General features: G+C 39.7%; 2 protein-coding genes across 7 annotated transcripts in view; one reads left to right on the forward strand and one right to left on the reverse strand.

Annotated features, from left to right (window-relative positions):
* Nucleotides 1-8,789, reverse strand: part of WWC2 (WW and C2 domain containing 2) — a 92,673-nt gene extending 83,884 nt beyond the window's left edge. The window contains exon 1 of the mRNA XM_083862253.1: nucleotides 8,580-8,789. Coding sequence (XP_083718379.1) covers nucleotides 8,580-8,710 — 131 coding nt within the window. The 5' untranslated portion in view covers nucleotides 8,711-8,789. The remainder of the gene's footprint in view (nucleotides 1-8,579) is intronic.
* DCTD (dCMP deaminase) overlaps nucleotides 8,564-19,701 on the forward strand; it is a 51,745-nt gene continuing 40,607 nt past the window's right edge. For 2 of the 6 annotated variants that reach the window (XM_083862258.1, XM_083862257.1), the window contains exons 1-3: nucleotides 8,564-8,673; nucleotides 9,440-9,506; nucleotides 12,929-12,993. The gene's annotated coding sequence lies outside the window, so the exon portion shown is untranslated. Of the gene's footprint in view, nucleotides 8,674-9,439; nucleotides 9,603-11,744; nucleotides 11,774-12,928; nucleotides 12,994-19,701 lie in introns of those variants that run through there. The other 4 variants (XM_083862256.1, XM_083862259.1, XM_083862261.1 and 1 more) reach the window with 4 other exon arrangements.

The following is a 19,701-nucleotide window of genomic DNA, read 5'->3' on the forward strand; positions in this document are numbered from 1 at the left end:
TAAATCTGAATCACACCTCTGACACAAACTGGTTTTTAACTGGTTTGTGCAGGATTACTGCTAAGATGAATTAAGAGTTTTTGCAGAGACATTTTGTTAACACTGGTGAAGAGGTAAAAAGTCTGAATCTGCATAGACTTTTTGCATAATCAAGAAAATGTGCATTAAGAATGAAGGGACTGGATGAATAAGAGTACTCCTTGTAGATCAGATCATCATGGCATCTCACGAGACAGACATTTCTGGGCTACACTGCAGTTTAACCACTAACAGTACTAGACAAAGGAAAAAAAAAAAAATCCCATTGTTTCTCCATCAGGGATAAATAAATGTCTTTCCCTGATAATTTTCTGCAGTCCATCACAGACAGCGAGTAAAGTTAAAATACCCACGTTTTTAGCCAAAGTGGGTCATACCTCCTCTTTAGAAAGCTTTAAGAGAACAATATAGCAAATACCCTGCCCAGAAGTGCCCTAGTGACTGACAGGCAGAAGAGACCAGAATTGTTCCTGCACAGTGTGATCCTGATAAAAACACTGCCTGCAGCTCTACGACAGGGGACACCTGTGCTTTGGTCAAATCCATCTTGACAAGATGCTGCTAAGACATACGCCTGCCACTTAGCTAAAAGGCAGGCACCATTCATCATGCATTGGGCATATTTTCTGCCATATGGCATGATGTGCTTGCACACAATTTGCAGACTATCAAAAGTTCATCTGCCATATGATTAAAAACAGCCCCATTCCCAGACAGACATTCCTAGCTCTGTGAGGGAGGTAAGCTCTTATGAGCAAAGGGCCAGGCATTGAATCAGAGTAAGAATTCTTCACCAGTCAGATCTGTAAGCCTTAAAAAAAGCTTATCTGGATAAGGCTACAGTTTAGCACTCAAAAGTACTTTAAAATAAAACAATAAGTGTGTAAAGTACTATTCCTTCATTAGCAACAGGAGAAAGTTGCTAATATAAAAATGTGTCATCACAGAGTTTAGTTAAAATACAGATTCTCCTAGATCTTTTCCCCTGTACCCAAAGTCAAAAAATACTGGTATTTCTAGACACTGAAACCATAATTACCAGATCAATCAGCATATTATGGAAAGCATTCCAGTAGGTTGTTCTTTTCGTTTTTGCAATAAAGATTGAAGGTTTATTTCACTAACTGAGAAAAACAGCATTGACATATCAAAGCAGGTCCAACTTGAAATATTGTATTGCATACAGCAAGAGTATACAGAAGTTCAAGTTTGCTGTCCCAAGATAATGTGCCTTTACATTCCCACACAATTACTTTGAATACAATATGTATTCAGAGTTGATGAGATAAAGTTGCCTTTCTTCAAGTACAAACAGTATCCAAGTTCAAAGGACAGCATCTGATCTCCTTCTGTAAGATGCAAATGATCATATCACTTGACAGGACAAACTGACAGACTGACTAACCCACAAGTCCTAACCAACAAAAAAAATTCCAAAAGCAAATCAGCTTTTAAAAAGTACGCTTAAACGAAGAGGGAAAGGAACCTCTCCCCCAAGAAGCTCTTTTAAAAACAGGAGTCAGAGATTGACTTCATTAGGTAGGAACTTCACCATCATTAACGGTTTTGCACAGAAAAAGTCACTGGGAAGAGCAATAGTATTCATCAAAACCCAATATGTGCTACTTGAAAGACCCAAACCCTACATCCACAAAACAAATCTCTTCAAATTCCTGAAGAAACACAAAAGGAAAACCATAACTACTGTATAACCCCTATTCAGCCACTAGCTTCTCCTTCCAAATGAAGGACGAGTCAAGCTGTCCATACAATGACGACCTCAAATACATGAAGACAAATGGCTCCAGTTTGTTTCACACAATAAGACATTAAAAACCTTGAACTACACCATTTATTCTGGTGAGACACTTTGCACCAGAGAATAAGGCACATTTTATGAGTTATTAGGAACAAAATACATTGAAGAATTTCTTATCTACTTTCATAAACAGTAAAAATTAACTATTCATAAGCATATTGTCAACAGCAGCACATTCCCAAAAAACCAGTTTCTAATTCTGCAACCATGCAATGACAAAGTTTCTCATTAACACAAACTTCACAGCAACAAACATTTAAAAGGTCAGTAAAAAATTCTGCAACATCACAAACGTGTCTTGGTGACAGAAAACATATTTAGAATCAGGACATCTGTGACAGTTACTACTGACTCACCCAGCAAAGATGAACACAAAGACATGCACAAGAAAACAGTGGAGACACCCAACAACAGAAGTGGACACCTAAGACAAAAGTTCCATGGCAACTAGGACTGATCTTCATCTTGATTTCTACAGTACCACTCTCCCCTTTTGCCCCCAGCCCTGGACTTGCCTCCTGGTCACGTTAGCATTAGTAGCCACTCAGCAACACAACCCGCTGATTCTGCTGGAAAACAACCCTAAAAACACTGGGGTTCATTTTAGCCAAATCATCCCCCGGCTCGGTTTTGGTGACAGAAGAAGGACATGTAAGCATAAGCAGAACCGTGCCAGTCTGGATTCAGCAGGCTGCTTTATCCTCCTGGAATACTTTTCTACTTCACTTCCAGGTTGCTTAAATTTTTAAGAACTTAAACATTATAGCATAACAGTTGTGGAATCTTAGCATCATTTCTATTCATGCCTTTCTGAAAGTGTATCACCATGGAAATATTATTGTATGTAAATATTTGTTTATCCATTTTCAATCTTTTCCATTACTTTCAGGAGTACTAGTCCAGCTTTCAGTCACCTATGTGATGTATAAATTGTTACATCACAGATACCTATAACATTTTTTAGGCTAAAAAGAAGGTAGCAAGAAACCAAAACCAAATCCTTTCCACAAAATTCAATTTATCTCTTGATGTTACAAACATTAGTAAGTGGAAGTAGAGAAATCCTCTTATCTTTTTAGAATAACCTTAGTATCATGTTCAAAGCACAGAATTTTAACCAAACAGTTGAAGACTGGTTATTTAACTGGAAAAAAAATCAAGAACTCCAAATGCAATCTGTACAGATCTTTAAAATTATAAATGATTTTTCATATTTCATCTATATATTGACTCTCTCTATTTACCTTCACGTGTACAACTTCTCATTAAGTCTTCCATTGTGCATGACAACTATTGAAACACTATTTTGTGAGATAGGTTTTAATCAAAATAGCTGTGGTAGGCAAGTACTACAGACACAGGTCTGGATAAACCACAGCCTGTAGCACTTGTCCCATTTCACATACCAGGTCACAGTTCTTGGCTGTGACCAGCAGTACATACTTTGCACACATAAGCAAATACTCTGCAGTATTTCCTGACTTGTTAACTTCACATGCTCCGAGATGAAAGACACAGTGCAGCTCTATCAGGGCCAGAGAACTAAAGAATAAAAGTGTTATCTCGGAGTTACACAGCCATTTTCACTAATGCTAAAATCAACAACACACAGCCCCATACAAATGACAGACTGGTCAAAAAACTCACATACACAATCACTTTGTGTTTTAACACTGTCTGATGCTATCACAGCTATAGTAGCACTGCAATATTAGAATTCTACTTTACACTGGATAAACAAATGAAGATGTCAGAACTTCAGACACAGCTAGTCTCTCATTGCATGTTCAGTACTTGCATCATGGGTTTTATTTTGAATAAATACAGATCAATTAAGTAAAAACAGTCCTCAACCTGTCACTGAAATCAAAATGAGATACTAGACTGCTTCACAGGGAGCATGCACATTCCTGAGCAGACAAGGAGGCAGAAATAAATTAGGTGGAACTGGGATAAAAACCAGCAAATTATACTACAGGATGAAACAGGGAAGAAAAAGATATTTGGGGGAAAATATTGTTGCCCTATCTCACTACAGGATTATTCCAAGCTGTACACCTTGGAGTGCTATCAAAGGATTCTCTACTGATTTTTCAAAAGCGCAAGTTAACCATTGTTTTTTAAGGCTTAAATGTCATAATATATATGTTGAAACAATAATTTAGCAGCTCCACACCAGCAAAAATATAAAAGCCTCACTCTCTCCTCAGTTACTAGCAAACAAGGGAAGGGAAGATAGAAAAGGAATGAGAAATGATGTGAGAAACCAGTGATGGTTTGCCATTAAATTCATTCTTAGCAAGCAGCAGCCCAAAGAAAGGCCTTTATCAGGTAGTTACCATAGTGGTAAATGATCAGCATTGAGGTTAGCACTTAAAACAGAATTAAGATCAATCTCTTTCAAACTATAATAACTAACACTTATGATTTTATTCATCTGTCACAGCACAGCTTTCTTACATGCATGAAAGAATCTATCCAAATGTATTTTTGAGTCTCTGATGATGCCTCTCACCATGTTATTTCATTTCTGCTTGCCTCTTATTTGCTACTTCTAATGAGCCCAGTGTCTTGTATGACTCCTATTTCTGCTGTGACTGAAAGTCTTCTACCACGCATCCCTGAGCTACAGCAATGTCCAGGAAAGAGACAGGATGAAAATCCCCCTGCTTAAATAACTTCAACTTCAGTATCTTCAGTACTCACTGTCTCTGCTGTTCCCAAGACAAGAAAAGGAAGTTCCAGTGAGAAGGTAAGGAATAAAGAATAACCTGCCCTTCTTTTCTATGGAAAAAGAGCAAATGATATTTAATTGCTGAAACCTAGTAAATTTTTTAATTCAGACAAATCTAGCACAAGTTACAGAATCCCATGCTAAAAATTGTAGTGTTTTCATCCCCTCCTCCCCCAAAGATGAAAGCAGCAGTGGAAACTGCATTCCCTACTCACAAAGCAAACTCTTTCACAATCTGAAAACTTATGAAGTTCTCTGGTTTTCTGCACATTCAATAATTCTCAAGCACTTTCTTAGTTATACAGTTAGCAAGTACTCTGGAAGCATTTTAGCAAAAGTATAGTATAAACTATTTCAAATGTACAAATGTATTTTTAAAAAATTTTAGTCCTCAGTGGAAAGCAAAGTAAGAACAGAAAGGACAGTTTTGTTTTCATAGCATCTCATTCCTTACCACTGACAGGAGTGGGACAGAAGTATAGATAAAGATTTAAATGAGGATCCCTTGTGCTTCAGTGTTTGTGATACAGAACTCATTTTAGGCAAGCTGTAAAAAAACCTATCTGTTTTGAGTCAATGGTGATCAGCAGTGTGCATTGGACTATTTATTGTGTGGAAACCAAGATATGAGAAGCCCTGAATTCATGGTAAGAAAACCAAGCATCATCCAACTGCTGAAAAATTCAGGTTACTGAGATTCCTATCTCAAATTTCACTCCTCCTTGGTGCATTACTCTGTTGGTTCCACTAAGGAAAGTAACAAACATGAGGCCTATGTAAAATGTGTCGAGTGATGAAAAAAAGAGAAAAATTTTCCTTTTCAAATTCCTGTTCCACCTCAAGCCCCTATTAATAATCAGAAAAAAACCTCAAAGCAATACTTTTACAATAACTTAGTATTCCAAGAACTTGAAACAGTTTCAAGGGAACTTCAAAAAACAGTATGCATTCCTCTAACCCTTTCTCCCCTTTTCATCTGTTTCATCCTCTTCAGTCCATAGTTGTCTTTTAATATTTTCATCAAGTAGTAGTAGGATAAAATTGTTACTTTGGGCTATTTCCCTTACAATAAGCCAGTTCCAGAACTGTCATGACCAGCAAGTTCTCAGCTTGCTGTAGCTTGAGGGAGTCATGAACAAAGAAATCACATCTATATATTTAGTGAGTGAAGATGTTGCTACAACTCTCACATTCTTGCCTTTATGTCTCTCTGTCTATCTGAATTATAGATCTTAAAGTGCCCTCTCTTTTGGGCCACCAGCCTTCAAAACAAATCAGCACAGAACAGTAAGTGTCTGGAGAGAAAAACCCCTGGTGAACAGTGCAAAACATTAAAAACTCCTGAGCTTCCACAACACTCCTAAAACAGAAGACAAGTCACTATTGCCCTTGAAAGTGTGAGATTCTCCAACATCAGTGGGATTGTTCAGATATATAAAGTGGGCAAAGCTAAAAACTAAGTCCCAAGCTTGAAGCTGATGTAAGTTTTTTCCCATGGCTGCACACAAGGCTATAATTGTATTAACAGACCTGCACCACCTAAGCAGTAACAAATACATGTTTTAGAAAGGAACATGAGGAAAAATATTAAAAAGCACAAGAACCACAAACACGTCTTTCCAAGAAGCTTTCAAATACAGCATTTTCAACTGCCCTCTTATTTCTAGATGTGAATATTCTAAACCAGTAACAAAGAAGTTTCTAATAGTGCTCAAATACACCTGGCAATTTACAAACATATGGCTGATGTCTCAAAGCACTAGTTTTCAAAATCTTCTGAATCAAAGAAGATAAAAATTATTTTAGAACATCAAGCACGACTTTTCTATGTAATCATTCAGGGAATGCAGTGTAACAACAGCAGGAGTATTGTTGGTAAAAACTCATCTATTTTACACTTGCTTTACCAATGAAACATTTTAGAAGACTGTGTATTATAATATTCCAAAGGTACATCATGAAAACTTTATGATCTCTATGAGGGAAAATAGTTGGGGGAAAAAAAGTCCTAAAGTATCACCAGACAAGGCATCATGTTTTCAGTCATTCTTTGAAATCCATTACCTTCATTTGGACAATTTAATGTAAGTTTTAGAAACAGCAATAATGCAGTGTATTGACAAACTTGGAAAATCACTTTTCAACTTTTCCAACAAGCTCAAATAATGTCCTGTATGGTTTCCAAATGTACATTCTCAAAATACATGAAAGATTAAACTGAATCAAAAGCAAAATCATCACAAGACTTTCATGAATGTCTTATTAATTTTTCCAAAACAGGTCACAAATATAAATACAGAGCAAATAGAGATATTGTAAAAACAAATACTGCAAGTTGCACATCAAATGGGCTTATTAGTCTCTCTTCTGAGCAGACAGTTCAGCTTCACAGCTGAGCCATGTACACTAAAGCTTGAATTCTCTTAAGTACCTAGGGCAAAATCCCTTTTTGTTTGTTTTGCATGACTGACACAGGTTAACAATTATTTCAAACACTACTCCTCTGAAAAAGGTCTTTATAATCTGTAATGAGAACTAAGGAAGTAAAGTCTCAGGACTTGGTTTCCCTTTCACCTGTAAGGTATTAATGAAACAATATTTATCCTGTCCCTATAGGATGGCAAACACACAAGTGTTATGTCACTGCCTACTCTGTTAATGAGAGTGAAGACTCAAATTTTACCATCAAATATGAATAGTCTTCAACTTTTCAGGACTACAGAATGTATTTATTTAAATTAGCAGTATACTCATTCAGGCAGTATTACAGCAAATACATTCCCTATCACATTTTGCTTTACCTCAATCATTCCATCTTCTACTCTGCTTTGAAAACACACATTTGGGTCTAAAACTAAACAAAACTTCACAACCACTATTTCTAGAGACAGTAAAGAGAGAAGTTTTATACTGCCTGCATTAAAAAAAAAAAACCAACCGCAAAACAAGAATGCCAGGTATAATAAATAACATTGCCCTGTATACCTTATCACCTCACTAATATTTCCAAGGTAATTAACATGTTGTGAAGTACAGAGGAATTTAAGCACGAAGTTTGCCACCGCTGGAATTTGCTGTTATGGCAAGTCAGCCCGAGCAGTGGGCCTTGCACAGCTAATGATGCTCGTCAGAACTCCCCTCTGCAGCCTGCAGCCAGCAACCTCTTCTGAGTTCACCTGAGAAACATAAACCTGCGCCTTCATTTATAATTCACCGCTGTTTGTTTCATACATTTCTAATGTCTTTTAAAAGGTGTTTTTTTTTAATAATAAGACTGCACTGTTTTCAATCGCAACATCGTGTTTCATAACACGCGCAAAGTTTGGGAGTTTAATTACTTTTCAGCACCACTTGGGACAAAAGATACATTTCGCACCGGGTATCCTGCGGGCCTGTGATCCAGCTGTGACAAACAGTCAGTGAAGCCACGGCACGGGGGCAGGATCCGTGTCCAGCTGGCAGAGCCCGGCCCGGGCAGTGCGGGACAGCCTCACCCGCCGGGGCACTGCCACGGGAGGGTTCCAGAGCTGCCCCGGGAGGGCGGCAGGCCCCGGGCCCGGCCGGGGCTGAGCGGACGGGGCTGGCCGAGGCCTAGCGAGCACACGAGGCCTCCAGCCCCACACGCCCCGGGCGGGCACACGGGAGGCCCCGGGATGCTCCGCCGGCCACAGCGAGGGGCGGCCCCGCTCCGCACCGCCCGGCAGGGAGGGAGGGAGGGCAGGCGGAGAGCCGGCGCCCCCGGTTTGGGAGGGACTCGCAAACTTCGGTACCTGTCGGGAACTCCTGAAATGTCAGGCACCCCCGGCCGCTCCGGGAGGAACTCCGCGGGCTGCTCCCTCCCTTCCCCGCCCCAGCAGCACCTCACGCCACGGGCTCAGAAAGGAGCCTGTACTTGGAGAAGGGGAGCACGGTGTGTGTACCCAGCTGCAAACAGGGGCTCCTTCTGCCCCCCTCCCCGTCCCGAGCCCCCACCCGCCCGGGCCCCACCTGTCCCGGGGGTCGATCCAGCTGGTCTGCTTCGTGTTGTGGTCGATGTAGAAGACTTTGCCGTCGTAATCCCTCGCCTCCTCCCAGCCATCGGGTAAGGGAAGCTGCCCACTCCCCGCTTTCCTAGGCATGGTCGGGCGGCGGGGGCGGCTGCTCCATAGGGACGGGAAGAAAGAGGGGAGGCGGGAAAAGGCCGGTGCGGGCCCGCAGAGCCCCGGGCAGCGCGGTGCGGGCCGGCCTCAGCGCACCGTGCCCGGGCAGGGCTGCCGGCACTGCCCCGCTGCCGTCTGGGCGCGGGGAGCCCGCCTGGGCCCCGGGCGGCCGCCGCTCATTAGCATGAGATTAGCATCCATCTCATCTGCATGCACATTCCTCCCGCCGCATTCCTGGCGGTTAACCCTGCCCGCGCTGCCCGCCCCGGCCAGGCCGCGGATCCGGCGGGGCGGCGCGGAGGGCAGGAGGGGGAAAGGCCGCCAGAGGGGCTTCCATCGAGCCCTGCCCGGGGACCAGCCGGTGTGGGCAGGAGACAGCCGAGCCCCGGGGGACAGCAGCGCCCGGCCCCACGGACACCGGCCGTCCCGCCCTTTGTCTGCCCCGGGGGGCGCGGGACACTGTCCGGGCACGGCCTGGCCCCGGGAAAAGGCGGCCCTAAGGCGGGCCGTGCCCAGTCCCCTCTCCCAGCCGCTCAGGACCCTCCAACACATCCTTGTGAGCTCTCCCTAAAGTCCAGTAAGGTTCAAGGGTTCTAAAAAGGACCTGGATATTTAAAATACTTGACTTGAAAATTTAAATACAAATGGAAAACCTCAAGTACCTAAACTTGTTTTTGCGTGTTTATTGATTTGGGACTATTTTAACAGAACCACCAGTGTAGGCCACGGCCCTGGGCTGCTGCGGCCTGACGAGCAAACGTCGGAGTGGCATCAGGTACAGACACCAGGTGTGAGTTACTGGGGGTTTGTCTCTCATGTGCCATAGGAGAAGAGTACCCCAGGCTGGTTACCATGGCTCGGCTGATAGAAGGTAACTTAATGAGCTCTATTAATTTGCATGCGGATCTGATTCCCAAGATCTGGCAGCAGAAGGAGATCATCAATGGGGGAATGTGACTCTTTAGTTTAGCAGCTAGGACTCCCAGGTAACTCAAGTCCCTGTTTCCTAGAATGTTTTATTTCTTTTCATTTAAAGTTACTGGCTTTAAGTAACAAGATTTTCCTGGGAGGGGAACTCTCGAATCCACACCTGGTTTTGTTTGGGGTTTTTTGTTGTTGTTGTTGTTGTTGTTTGGTTTGGTGGGGGTTTTTTTGAGGTTTTGTTTGTTTGTTTTTAATGTCTGTTTATCTCTCTATTATAGCTTTCTATAAATTATAGCTCTATAAATTATTCTTCTGGGGCAATTTACACTTGTTAAGTACTGGACTTGTTCTGTGCATAACAAGTGTTTGGATTCCACTTCAGAGGCCACATATCTGACAAGCATTGAAGTAACCAATTTACAGCTAAGTCCTACCATTGGGTCTGCTCCTAAATAAAATAATGTACCAGCAAGATATTATTTTAATTTAGCTAATTACCAGTCTGGTACAGATAAGATCTGTATTATTTTAGTCATTCCACTTATTTTATTCTGCAACCAAATGACCCATATGCCTCCCTCCTCCAGACTCTCTTGAAGATTTTGGCATCTGTTGTATTAAAGTAATGTGCAGTGAAACTACATACATGAAGTAAGGTCCCGGTTGTGGAGAAAAATTGAGCTGTCCTAACTTCTGGATTATCCCTAAGAGTTGAGCTGCTTAGGGAATGCAGCAGGATCATTGCTTATTAAAGAGACAGATGCATTTATTTTCATTGAGAATATTGTTTCAATGGCTGATTGGTTTCTGAGGGCCAGTTTTCCTGTTCATCAGTATAAAAAATGAAATCTCCAGTTTAACTGAGCGTTTAGTTTGTGTCCTTTTAAACAGTCTGCTCAATTTTGTAATTCATCTGTAGGTGTTGCCCTACAGTGAGAAATTATATGTGGCAGTTGTGGGACAGGATAAACTGAATTCCCTTTTCCATTTTAAAGTTCAATTTGCATTATCAATAAGACATTTTGCTATGTAAGTTGATAAAAATCTATAGAGGATATACATTTTTTCTGAAACCAGCTGCCAATTACTTATCTTTGGCATTAACCAGGAGCTTTTATAACAATATAGCCTTTTTCATTTGAAAAAGCAGGCCTGTTATACAGCAACACTCCTGTACTCGTAATCCCTAAATAATTCACACAAAACAAAGAATGAAATTGTAAAATCTGTACTACCAAAATAAAACTGGAACATCATTTGTGTCAATACTTCCTCTGAAGGCAGTCATGGCACTTGAGGGAATACTCAATTCCTACTCTCTGTCACCAGCAAGGCAGCCAGACCCACATCTTTGATTATTGGTGAGATGAGATCCACATGGATGTGGATCTGAGTTATAACCATATTTACCAATGTAATACTTCTCATCGGAAGACACCAATATTTTAATTTGCATGGATAAATGAAAATTGTAATTCTTAAATTTTGAAATAAATACACTTAAGTCATTGCATAATTGTCTCATTTCTATATATATGGCTTGTGTGTCTATATAGAGATGTGCTTACACTGAAGTATAAACTGTTGCCTGGTGTTAGGCTCTCCCCTTCCTCCCTCTTTTTTCCATTGCTTGAGTACTTAGTTGTGTTTGCATCCTTAGTTAGAGTCCACAGTCTAGAATGCCAGTTTAGAGCTGCGTGACAGTGTGTGCATGACAGACAAAAAGTGGGTGTTATTTGTGTAAATAGACCTTTAATATTGCCAGGGAGAGCATATGGCTTTTCAAAGGTATTTTTTCAAGTATACCTCCTGCATTTCAACTGATAACCTGCCTAGCATGTTGTGCTGACATTGTCAGCTGACAGCATACCAGAGATGGTTTGGCTTAATTGCATAAGACAGCATAGTTCAGGAGATGTAAGCATGCTTTATTCAAAACACAGAAGGGTTCATATGAAGGAGGAGTTCCAAAGGCATGGAACAGTGTGGCTATGGCATGATTTAAGTGTCTATCAGAAAGTGTGATAAATAGCAAGAGGTAATCAATGCAGAGAAGCTAATCATTCCTATCTTTTGCTTTGTATGTGCATATTTAACTGGCCTGAAGAAATTCCCATGGTAAGTAGTGCATAATTAAAGAATTGAGCTAAAGGGAAATAGAATCGTAACCGTTTTGTGTCAGCTAGAAGAAAAAATGTCTGTGTGAAAATTCAGAACACAAGTATGGAAATGGCTGTATCCAGAAAGGAGCTCTTCAAAGGCCTATACTTACATCCTGTCACGTAACAAGAAACATACCCACTCCAGTCTTTGCTAATGTAGTTAATCTCCTGATAATCTCTGCTTGCTTCTTCTTTCATAATAAGTCTCTTCCTGGGGCTGACTGTGATGAAAAAAACTGTGTTTGTACCTTGTCCTTCCCTAATAGAAGACTCTCTTAGTTTGACAATTCACTGGAGTGACATCCCTGATGAAATGTACAGCTGTTACAGCTCTAACTCCTACTATCCACAAATGGCTCTCAAGCAGTCTCCCTGAAAATTTCCATTGTTCAGCTTTCACTACTTGCACACAGAATTTGAGTACAGAATGAATTATGAAGTATGGTAACAGAATTGATTTCTAGAAGCACCTGACAACAATATTTGAAAATATATATTGGTTATATTGGGGATTTTTTGAACACTTAAACCACCAAATATGTACAATGAGTCTGACTTCTGTCACATGTAGCTACTGTAGAACCTTAAAAAGTAATCAGTATTTTGCATATTATTAATATTTGTTTATTTAACAACAGTGAATTTTATCTGACAAGCTGTGTTTTCGAAGAAAAAAGCACGTACCAAAAAGTTCTCCCATATGCAGTGAGATTTTTACTTTAAAAAGTGTTTAAGAAGTCCTGCAAAGAAAAACTGTACATTCATGAGGGAGGAAAGAAGGAGAAGTGCTGCTTTTACTGTTGTCAGCTTCTGATGCATGTATACATCTGAGAGCAAAAGATCTTCGAACAATACTGTTTCTGGTTGAATTTATGATGAAGCTCTGCAGAATTGATGGAGCCAGATACTGTTTATGCTTATCCAGCTTTTCTCGTTATTCCAAAACCTGCTCTCTCCAGTTACATCCGATTGAACAGCTTGCTGCTTAGACAGTTCTACAAAGATTTCCCAGAGTATCAGTGAAAAAAGACTATACCAGGTTCTGCTTCAAATTAATATATACTAGTTTTATTTTTCCCCAGAATTTTGACCTCTCTTTTTTTGCTTTCAGGCATGCGTAGGAGAAAGTACTGAGCAATTACATGTTTTGAATCAAGACATACTACAAATCTGAAGGTAAGCACAGAGAATGATTTTAAATCAGTATTAGTCTGATTTAAAAGTTTAGAGTAGAAAATTAAAAGTTTAGAATGGAAATGATGTGATATGAGCTTTGCCTCAAAGTTAGCTATGGAAAAGTGAGCAATGTTTTCATGGTAAAATATTCTTAAACTCATCCCAAGCCACTCATTAAACTGACTTGGCATTCAATTCTGTTAAGTCTGATTCATACTGCTGAAATTTCTGTGGACAAAGGAAAAAGAGGATGGAGAATTTTGGTTGTTCCAAAACCCCTAGGACTGAAGAGGTCCAAGTTAGTGTCTGATGCATATTCCCAAAAAATTGTTGATGCAGTCTTGGTATTAAATCTCCCACAGTAACAGTCTCACTGTATCTTTTGTGTATTTCTGATACTTGTACACACATTTAGGTTTCCTATGTTTCATCATATCTATGGAATTACACTGTCTATTTGCTGCTTCCTGATGGCTTTGGAAAACCACAAAGCGTGTCTGGTTAGCCAAGAAGGTTCCCAAGAGCCTGGTCTTCCTTTTAGCCACGTGTAAGAAAGAAGCTGGCCAGTAATAGAGGGTTACTGCTCATTGGCATGAAGGGAAGAATGGAGGAATTTCTCAATAACAGTTCCTTAGGTGGTGAACAGCAGTTAATTTCTTGAAGCATTCAAGATGTTTCATGAGTTAGTATTCAAGTTCACAGGTTACAGAGCTAATGCTTTTAACAGTCCCTCTCTACTGTTTCAAGGAGTTAACTGTTCCCACCTCAGCCAGAAGAAAGCACTTAGTGTACCTTTGCTGTGTTGTATCTAAGGGGGGAAACATGAAAAGTCATATTTTTTCTGAAATCTGCATCCTGAAGTACATTTCTGCTCTGTATTAGCCATGTACTTCCAGGAACACTGTGCAGTGAATGAAGTAGACTAGAATAATAGAGTATGTAACACCTGTATTACAAAAGAGAAAATGATTCTGTGACTGATGGAGAGGCTTAGGGAACCTTTCTTCTAACAAATGAAAAATTATATTTTAAATGCAAAGGAATATGGACTTGCCAAACTCTAATATAAAAAAAAGTATTTCTTTTCCCCTTTACCCACATTTCATCTCTTATTTCCTCTCAAAAATACAGTTTCTTTGCATGATTCTGAAGTATTTTGATGTCTGACCTAGCCTACAACAAAGGAACCTCAATCTTATCTTACTGCTAAGTGAGGCTAAAAACCGTGCTGCAAAAATAAAATCAATCTGTGCAAATCTATAGCAAAAATGGAACTGATCCATCAATGATTGGATGATTTAGCACTTCTAGACTGCTATAGATGTTGCTGAATTGTGTGAATCATTCCATGGCAATTTTCATTCTTGTCTGGTTATCCAAAACCCAGAATCCCAATGTTTGCACTTTTTTGAGGACTGAAACAATATGAAGAATACAGCATGATATTGTTATGTCCACTTTTCAGTGCACATCAAAAAAAGAATCATGTTGAATGACACGATGGAGTAAAAAATACCTGTGTGAAATAGGATAGGTATTAGAATGTTGAGAGCTTTCTGCTCCTGAACTGAATCTATTGAACTGAATTGTGTCAATTTTATTATTTCAATATGTGGTCTCAGAACTGCTTGGGATAAGCTTTATTATCACAAGGAAAACATTATAATTCATACAAAAATTCCTTTTTTTGATATCTTATTCCCAGGTAAAATATGTATAGAAGTTATCAATTCTATATGGTCAAGCATGTGTTATGAAATGCTTGTGTCCACATATAAGACACATGACAATATTTCCACAGCTCTCTCCTTTGAATTTCTTTGTGGAAAAACATAAAAGCATAAATTGTAGTTAGCTGTACTTGTGTGTTCAATGAAACACACTAATAAAGAAACAGCTTCCAACACCATGAAAATATTACACTGAGCAAGAATCAAAAATTATTTTGAATCTAGGCAAAGTGCAAAATTTAAGTATTAAATAATGCATAATCCTTGGAGTATGAAATGTCAGAGTTGTCACTGATAATCAGCTGTTCTGTAAAGGTGAAAGCAAAAGGATATATAGTTCATGCTTATACCAAAGGAATCACAGGATTACGGGCTGATGGAGGTTGGAAGGGTGTCATGTGGAGGTCATCCTGTTCAATCTGATTACACAGGGCCACCTAGAGACAATTCCCTGGGATGGTGTCCAGGCATTCTCTTTAGTTTCTCCAAGGATGGAGATTCCCCAGCCCCTCAGGTCCACCTGCTCCACTGTTTGGTCACCCTCACAGGAAAAAGGTACTTCATGATGTTCAGAGGGAAACTCCTTGTCTCAGTTTGTGCCCCTTGCCTCTGATCCTGTCACTGAGCACTACTGAAAAGAGCCTGGCTCCATCTTCCTTGCATCCTTCCTTCAGGCATTTCTATACAATCATGAGATACAAGTGAGCCTTCTCTTCACCAGACTCAAGAGTCCCACTTGCTCAGTCTTTACTCATGTGCGAGGTACTCCAGCCCCTTAATCATCCTTGTGTGGGGCTTTGCTGGACTCTTGCACAGGGAAGCCCATAATTGGACCCAGCATGCCAGATGTGACCAGTGCTGAGCAGAGGACAAGGATCACCTTCCTTGATCACCTTGTATCACCAAGGATCACCTTGGCCTACAGTGTGTGCATGCAGTTATTCCTCCTCAGGTACAGGATTTTTTTTTTCCTGAACTTCATGAGGTTCCATTTGCTCATTTTTCCATATCTTTAAAGGGTACAAAACTTTTTCTTATAAATCAAAAATACCAAACCAAAAAAACTGCTGGACTGCAAACTGGCTTCTTGAACTGTAGGCCACAGGTGCCCTGGCAAGCAAGTGGCTAGATGTTTGGAATCAGTAGTGCTTTGCCTTAAGTCTGACTAGACAATCAGAACAAGTGATAAACTGTCTCAAGATTGTGGTCTCTGCAGCTGTCAGTGGTGTTGCAGACATCATCTCTCATAAAAGGCCTTGGTTCTTCTACAGAAGCATTAATACATGACTGTACAGCTCAACATGCCATGTTCAGTAATTGAAACAAATTGAAGTATGGGGGGTTTATATAAAGAAGAAAAGCAGTGTTTTCAAATACCGGTTCAGAAACTCTCTGATCACTTAACATGGACACCTTTTTTCCCAAGATAAATGTGAAAGAAGTGCAATGCTCTTGTGCAGCAGCATGCTTCCCACTCTGGGAACACAGAAACAATAAGTTTGGACATTTCTTGTAGATTGCAGAATTAGGTTTTCCACCCCAAGGACATGAAGTGGAGCATATCTTCAAAATACAGAACGAGGTACAGCTTCCATTTAGTTTCACCCCCTACACTTAAACCAGGATTCATGGTGATTTTTGATATATCACTGATGGTCACCGTGTCCCCACAGTGTGTACTGTCATACCTTTACCAACCTTGCTGCTCCCTTCTCCGGAGGATCCCCACACCACCACTTGGAAGAGTCTTGTAAGTGGCTGAAGGCTCTCTTTACCTGGCTGTGCACAAGTGGCAGAGGACCATGCTGCCAACAGTGACATCTGCTGTTCGAGTCAGTGTCTGGGGCTGTCATTGAAACAATTCCACTCAGCCAGATATTAGAGTCAAAGCCAAAACAGGAGTGCTTAGCCTGGGTCTGCTCGGGCAGGGCTCTGGGTGAAGGAGAATACACTGCACATCCTGCAGTGGCCTCAAAACAGCACCAGTAGCCACTCTAGCAGTGAAGGCTGGAAGAAGACTCTGTGGTTCACTAGAGTTCAAGAAGAATGCATAATGTGATTCTTGGGCTTGTCCTGTGCAGGGCCAGCAGCTGAGTCAGTGATCCTTGTGAGTCCCTTCCAACTCAGGGACTTATTCTATGGCTCTAAGAAGCAGCAAGTGGAAATTGAGGGCTGTTGACACCCTTCCAATTGATGTGCCTTCTACATATTTTCAGGGAGTGAGCTGTTCTCAAGCTACATGTAACATCACTAATCATAGGTACCAAAATGCTGTTAAGAGAGAACAAAGATCTGTCCAATTAAAACCAGATTAAAAAAAAAATTAGATGGTTTTCATAGATTATGGGCAATCTAACACAAGCTTTTTTTCTTGTTTGTTTTGGGAAGAGGAGGCAAGGAAATACCCTGAGGTAAGGAAGGAGAAGATAATGAGTTGTTTATGAATAGAGATTTTCTTGAATCAAGTAAATCCTTAAACCATGTTTCAGAAAAAAAAAATCAAAAAATAGCATAAAAATCTCCAAAGCACGTATTGCACATTTTGTGTCCATAATATCACATGAAAGAGTAATGCTTTTATGTTTTTATCTTTAAGAGCTCTTTTTTGATGTATCAACATAAATGAATAAAAACTGAAAATAGATAAAACTTTTCTACTGTAGTGAACTTGCAGTGCTGCTCCTGCCCATAATCCTGTAAGGCAAGAAAGAAAAGATAGTGGTACACTGCCTTTTAATGCAGCAGGGTTTACAGTAGCACATTCACAGTATTCCACATCTATGCAATATACTTCTCTAGCAGTCTCATTTTAATAATATATTCTAATCCATTAAACTCACTCTGGTGAGCTTGCAGTGAACCATGACATTTCCAAATCAAAGTAAAATAAAAAAAAAACCAAACAGACTGCACAGCTAAAATTCTTTTTCATAACTTTTTACTGGTTTACAGAGGATTCATATGTTTAAATATACAAAAGCATCGTGACAGAATAATTATGATGTTTTGTCATGTCGTATTTTTTGAAACCGTGTCAAATGCTGAGCTTAAGGGCCTGCAGAAAACTAAGAAATTACAAAAGAAAATAAAACAAAACTGAATCCAAGCTATGAGGGATGAAAGACAAAGGGTAATGAGCACATCACAACTTTGTTTTCTCTGCTGCTGCACCTGACAGTTGATACTTCTGCAGCACCAAGCAAAGTCCTGCTAGTCCAGTGATTTCAATTCTTAACCTGATCCCATATTCCAAATGGCATCCAGCCTGGCTACAGGGCAAGCCATGTCAATTCCAGGGTATGATGGAGCTTCTTCACCTCTGGAAAGTCTTGCTTTTCCTGACCAATGCTGGGATATAATCTACTTGGATTGTTACACATGATTTCTGAAGTCTGAGATTATCTCAATATGTAGTTAGGTTTATTCATATTTTTAATGTGTACCTGTATAAGCAAATTGTTCTGGGACAAGTCACAGGAGTAGACTTTCTTGAAAGCAAACATGAAGCCAGTAGGAAGAAAACTAATTTGCTAAACTAAGCAAGAGTAATGGAATACCAAACCAAATAGGAATGTTGCCTTCAAACGATTCCAGGAAACCCAAAGAGCTGAATGTTAGTAACTGTTGAATTTTTAATTGAAGCAAGTCAATCAGGGGATTTTTGCATCTAAAACCTCCATAGATTTAATTTATATATACTAGGATTAAACATAGCTATACCATTTCCATCACAGAATTCTTCACTCTTGTATTTTATCAAATGTGTTTAAATCTCATCATGAAAAAGTGGAAATTAATATTTCTATTTTGCAAGTGTACATAGTATGATCAAACAACTTCTTAATCTCTTCCTTGGTAAGTTTTCCCTGTAAAGCCCACTTCCCAGTCACTTAATAATTTTCATTTCTCTCTTCTGACTTCACTCCAGTTGAAGGAGCTTTTTTCTCTTTGAAATGTCAGAAGTAGGACTAACTCCCCATCATTAGTCACACTAATACCAGATATAGACAGGAAGCATCTATCCACCTCTGCTACAGTTTCCATTTCATTTTGCCATAGACTGGATTAACTCCTGTTCCACCACCTCATTGGGGCGAACTCGTGTCCAAGAATTGCTGTGACTGAAGCTCCTCTTCTGAAGCAGATTCCCAGGACCAAGGACACCCTTCTCTACTGATAACCTGCATACTTCTTCCCTAGATAACACTTTTTTTTTCCTATTGAATCCCTACTGTTTACATTTGTCATCGTATTCCAAAGCTTAGCCCATTCCAGTGCCGTCTCCTGCTTTTTTGTAATTTATTGTTGGAACAGGAAGTATTTTATTAACATCATTTATTATTTCATATGCCTTTTGCTCAGCTACAAGATAAAAGTCTTTCTTGACCATGTCTGTCTTTTTTTCTCTACATCATGTCTAATTCTGTTATTGCTATCCATGAATGGAACAATACATCTTGTGAGACCAGAATGTGAAAAACTAAACTACACAAAGTCAAAATACAGGACTCAAAGCAGACCTGTGTTTTTGAGCTCTGATGCCGTCAAAATTATTCTGAGGAAGCTGACATACATTTTAAGGTTTTCCATGCAAAGATTTGTACCTTTCTTTTACTTGAGCCCATTTTGATTTAATTAATGTAGTATTAAAAATAATTTTTAAAAGGGATTCTTACTCTGTTTTCACACTTTTTAGTATTATCTTAATACCGTCCATTAATCTTAAAATCCATAAACTTTCTCCAGGAAGGCCCTACGATTTTCTATGAGTTTTTAAAAATAAGGGCTAATAATTATAATGATAAAAACAAAATATCATTAAGACCTTATTTCAGCCCTACTGGTCTTGCTTTATGTCATTGACAATTCATTTCACAATGTGTAATTTTTGACTAACCACAAAATAATTTGGGCTTTTTATTAGGTAGTCTAGAATTGGTTTGTAAAGATATAATAATTTTTGGTTTATAAAGTAAGT

The sequence above is a fragment of the Zosterops lateralis genome (assembly GCF_965231275.1).
Source record: "Zosterops lateralis genome assembly, chromosome: 5".
Classification (NCBI taxonomy): Eukaryota; Metazoa; Chordata; class Aves; order Passeriformes; family Zosteropidae; genus Zosterops; species Zosterops lateralis.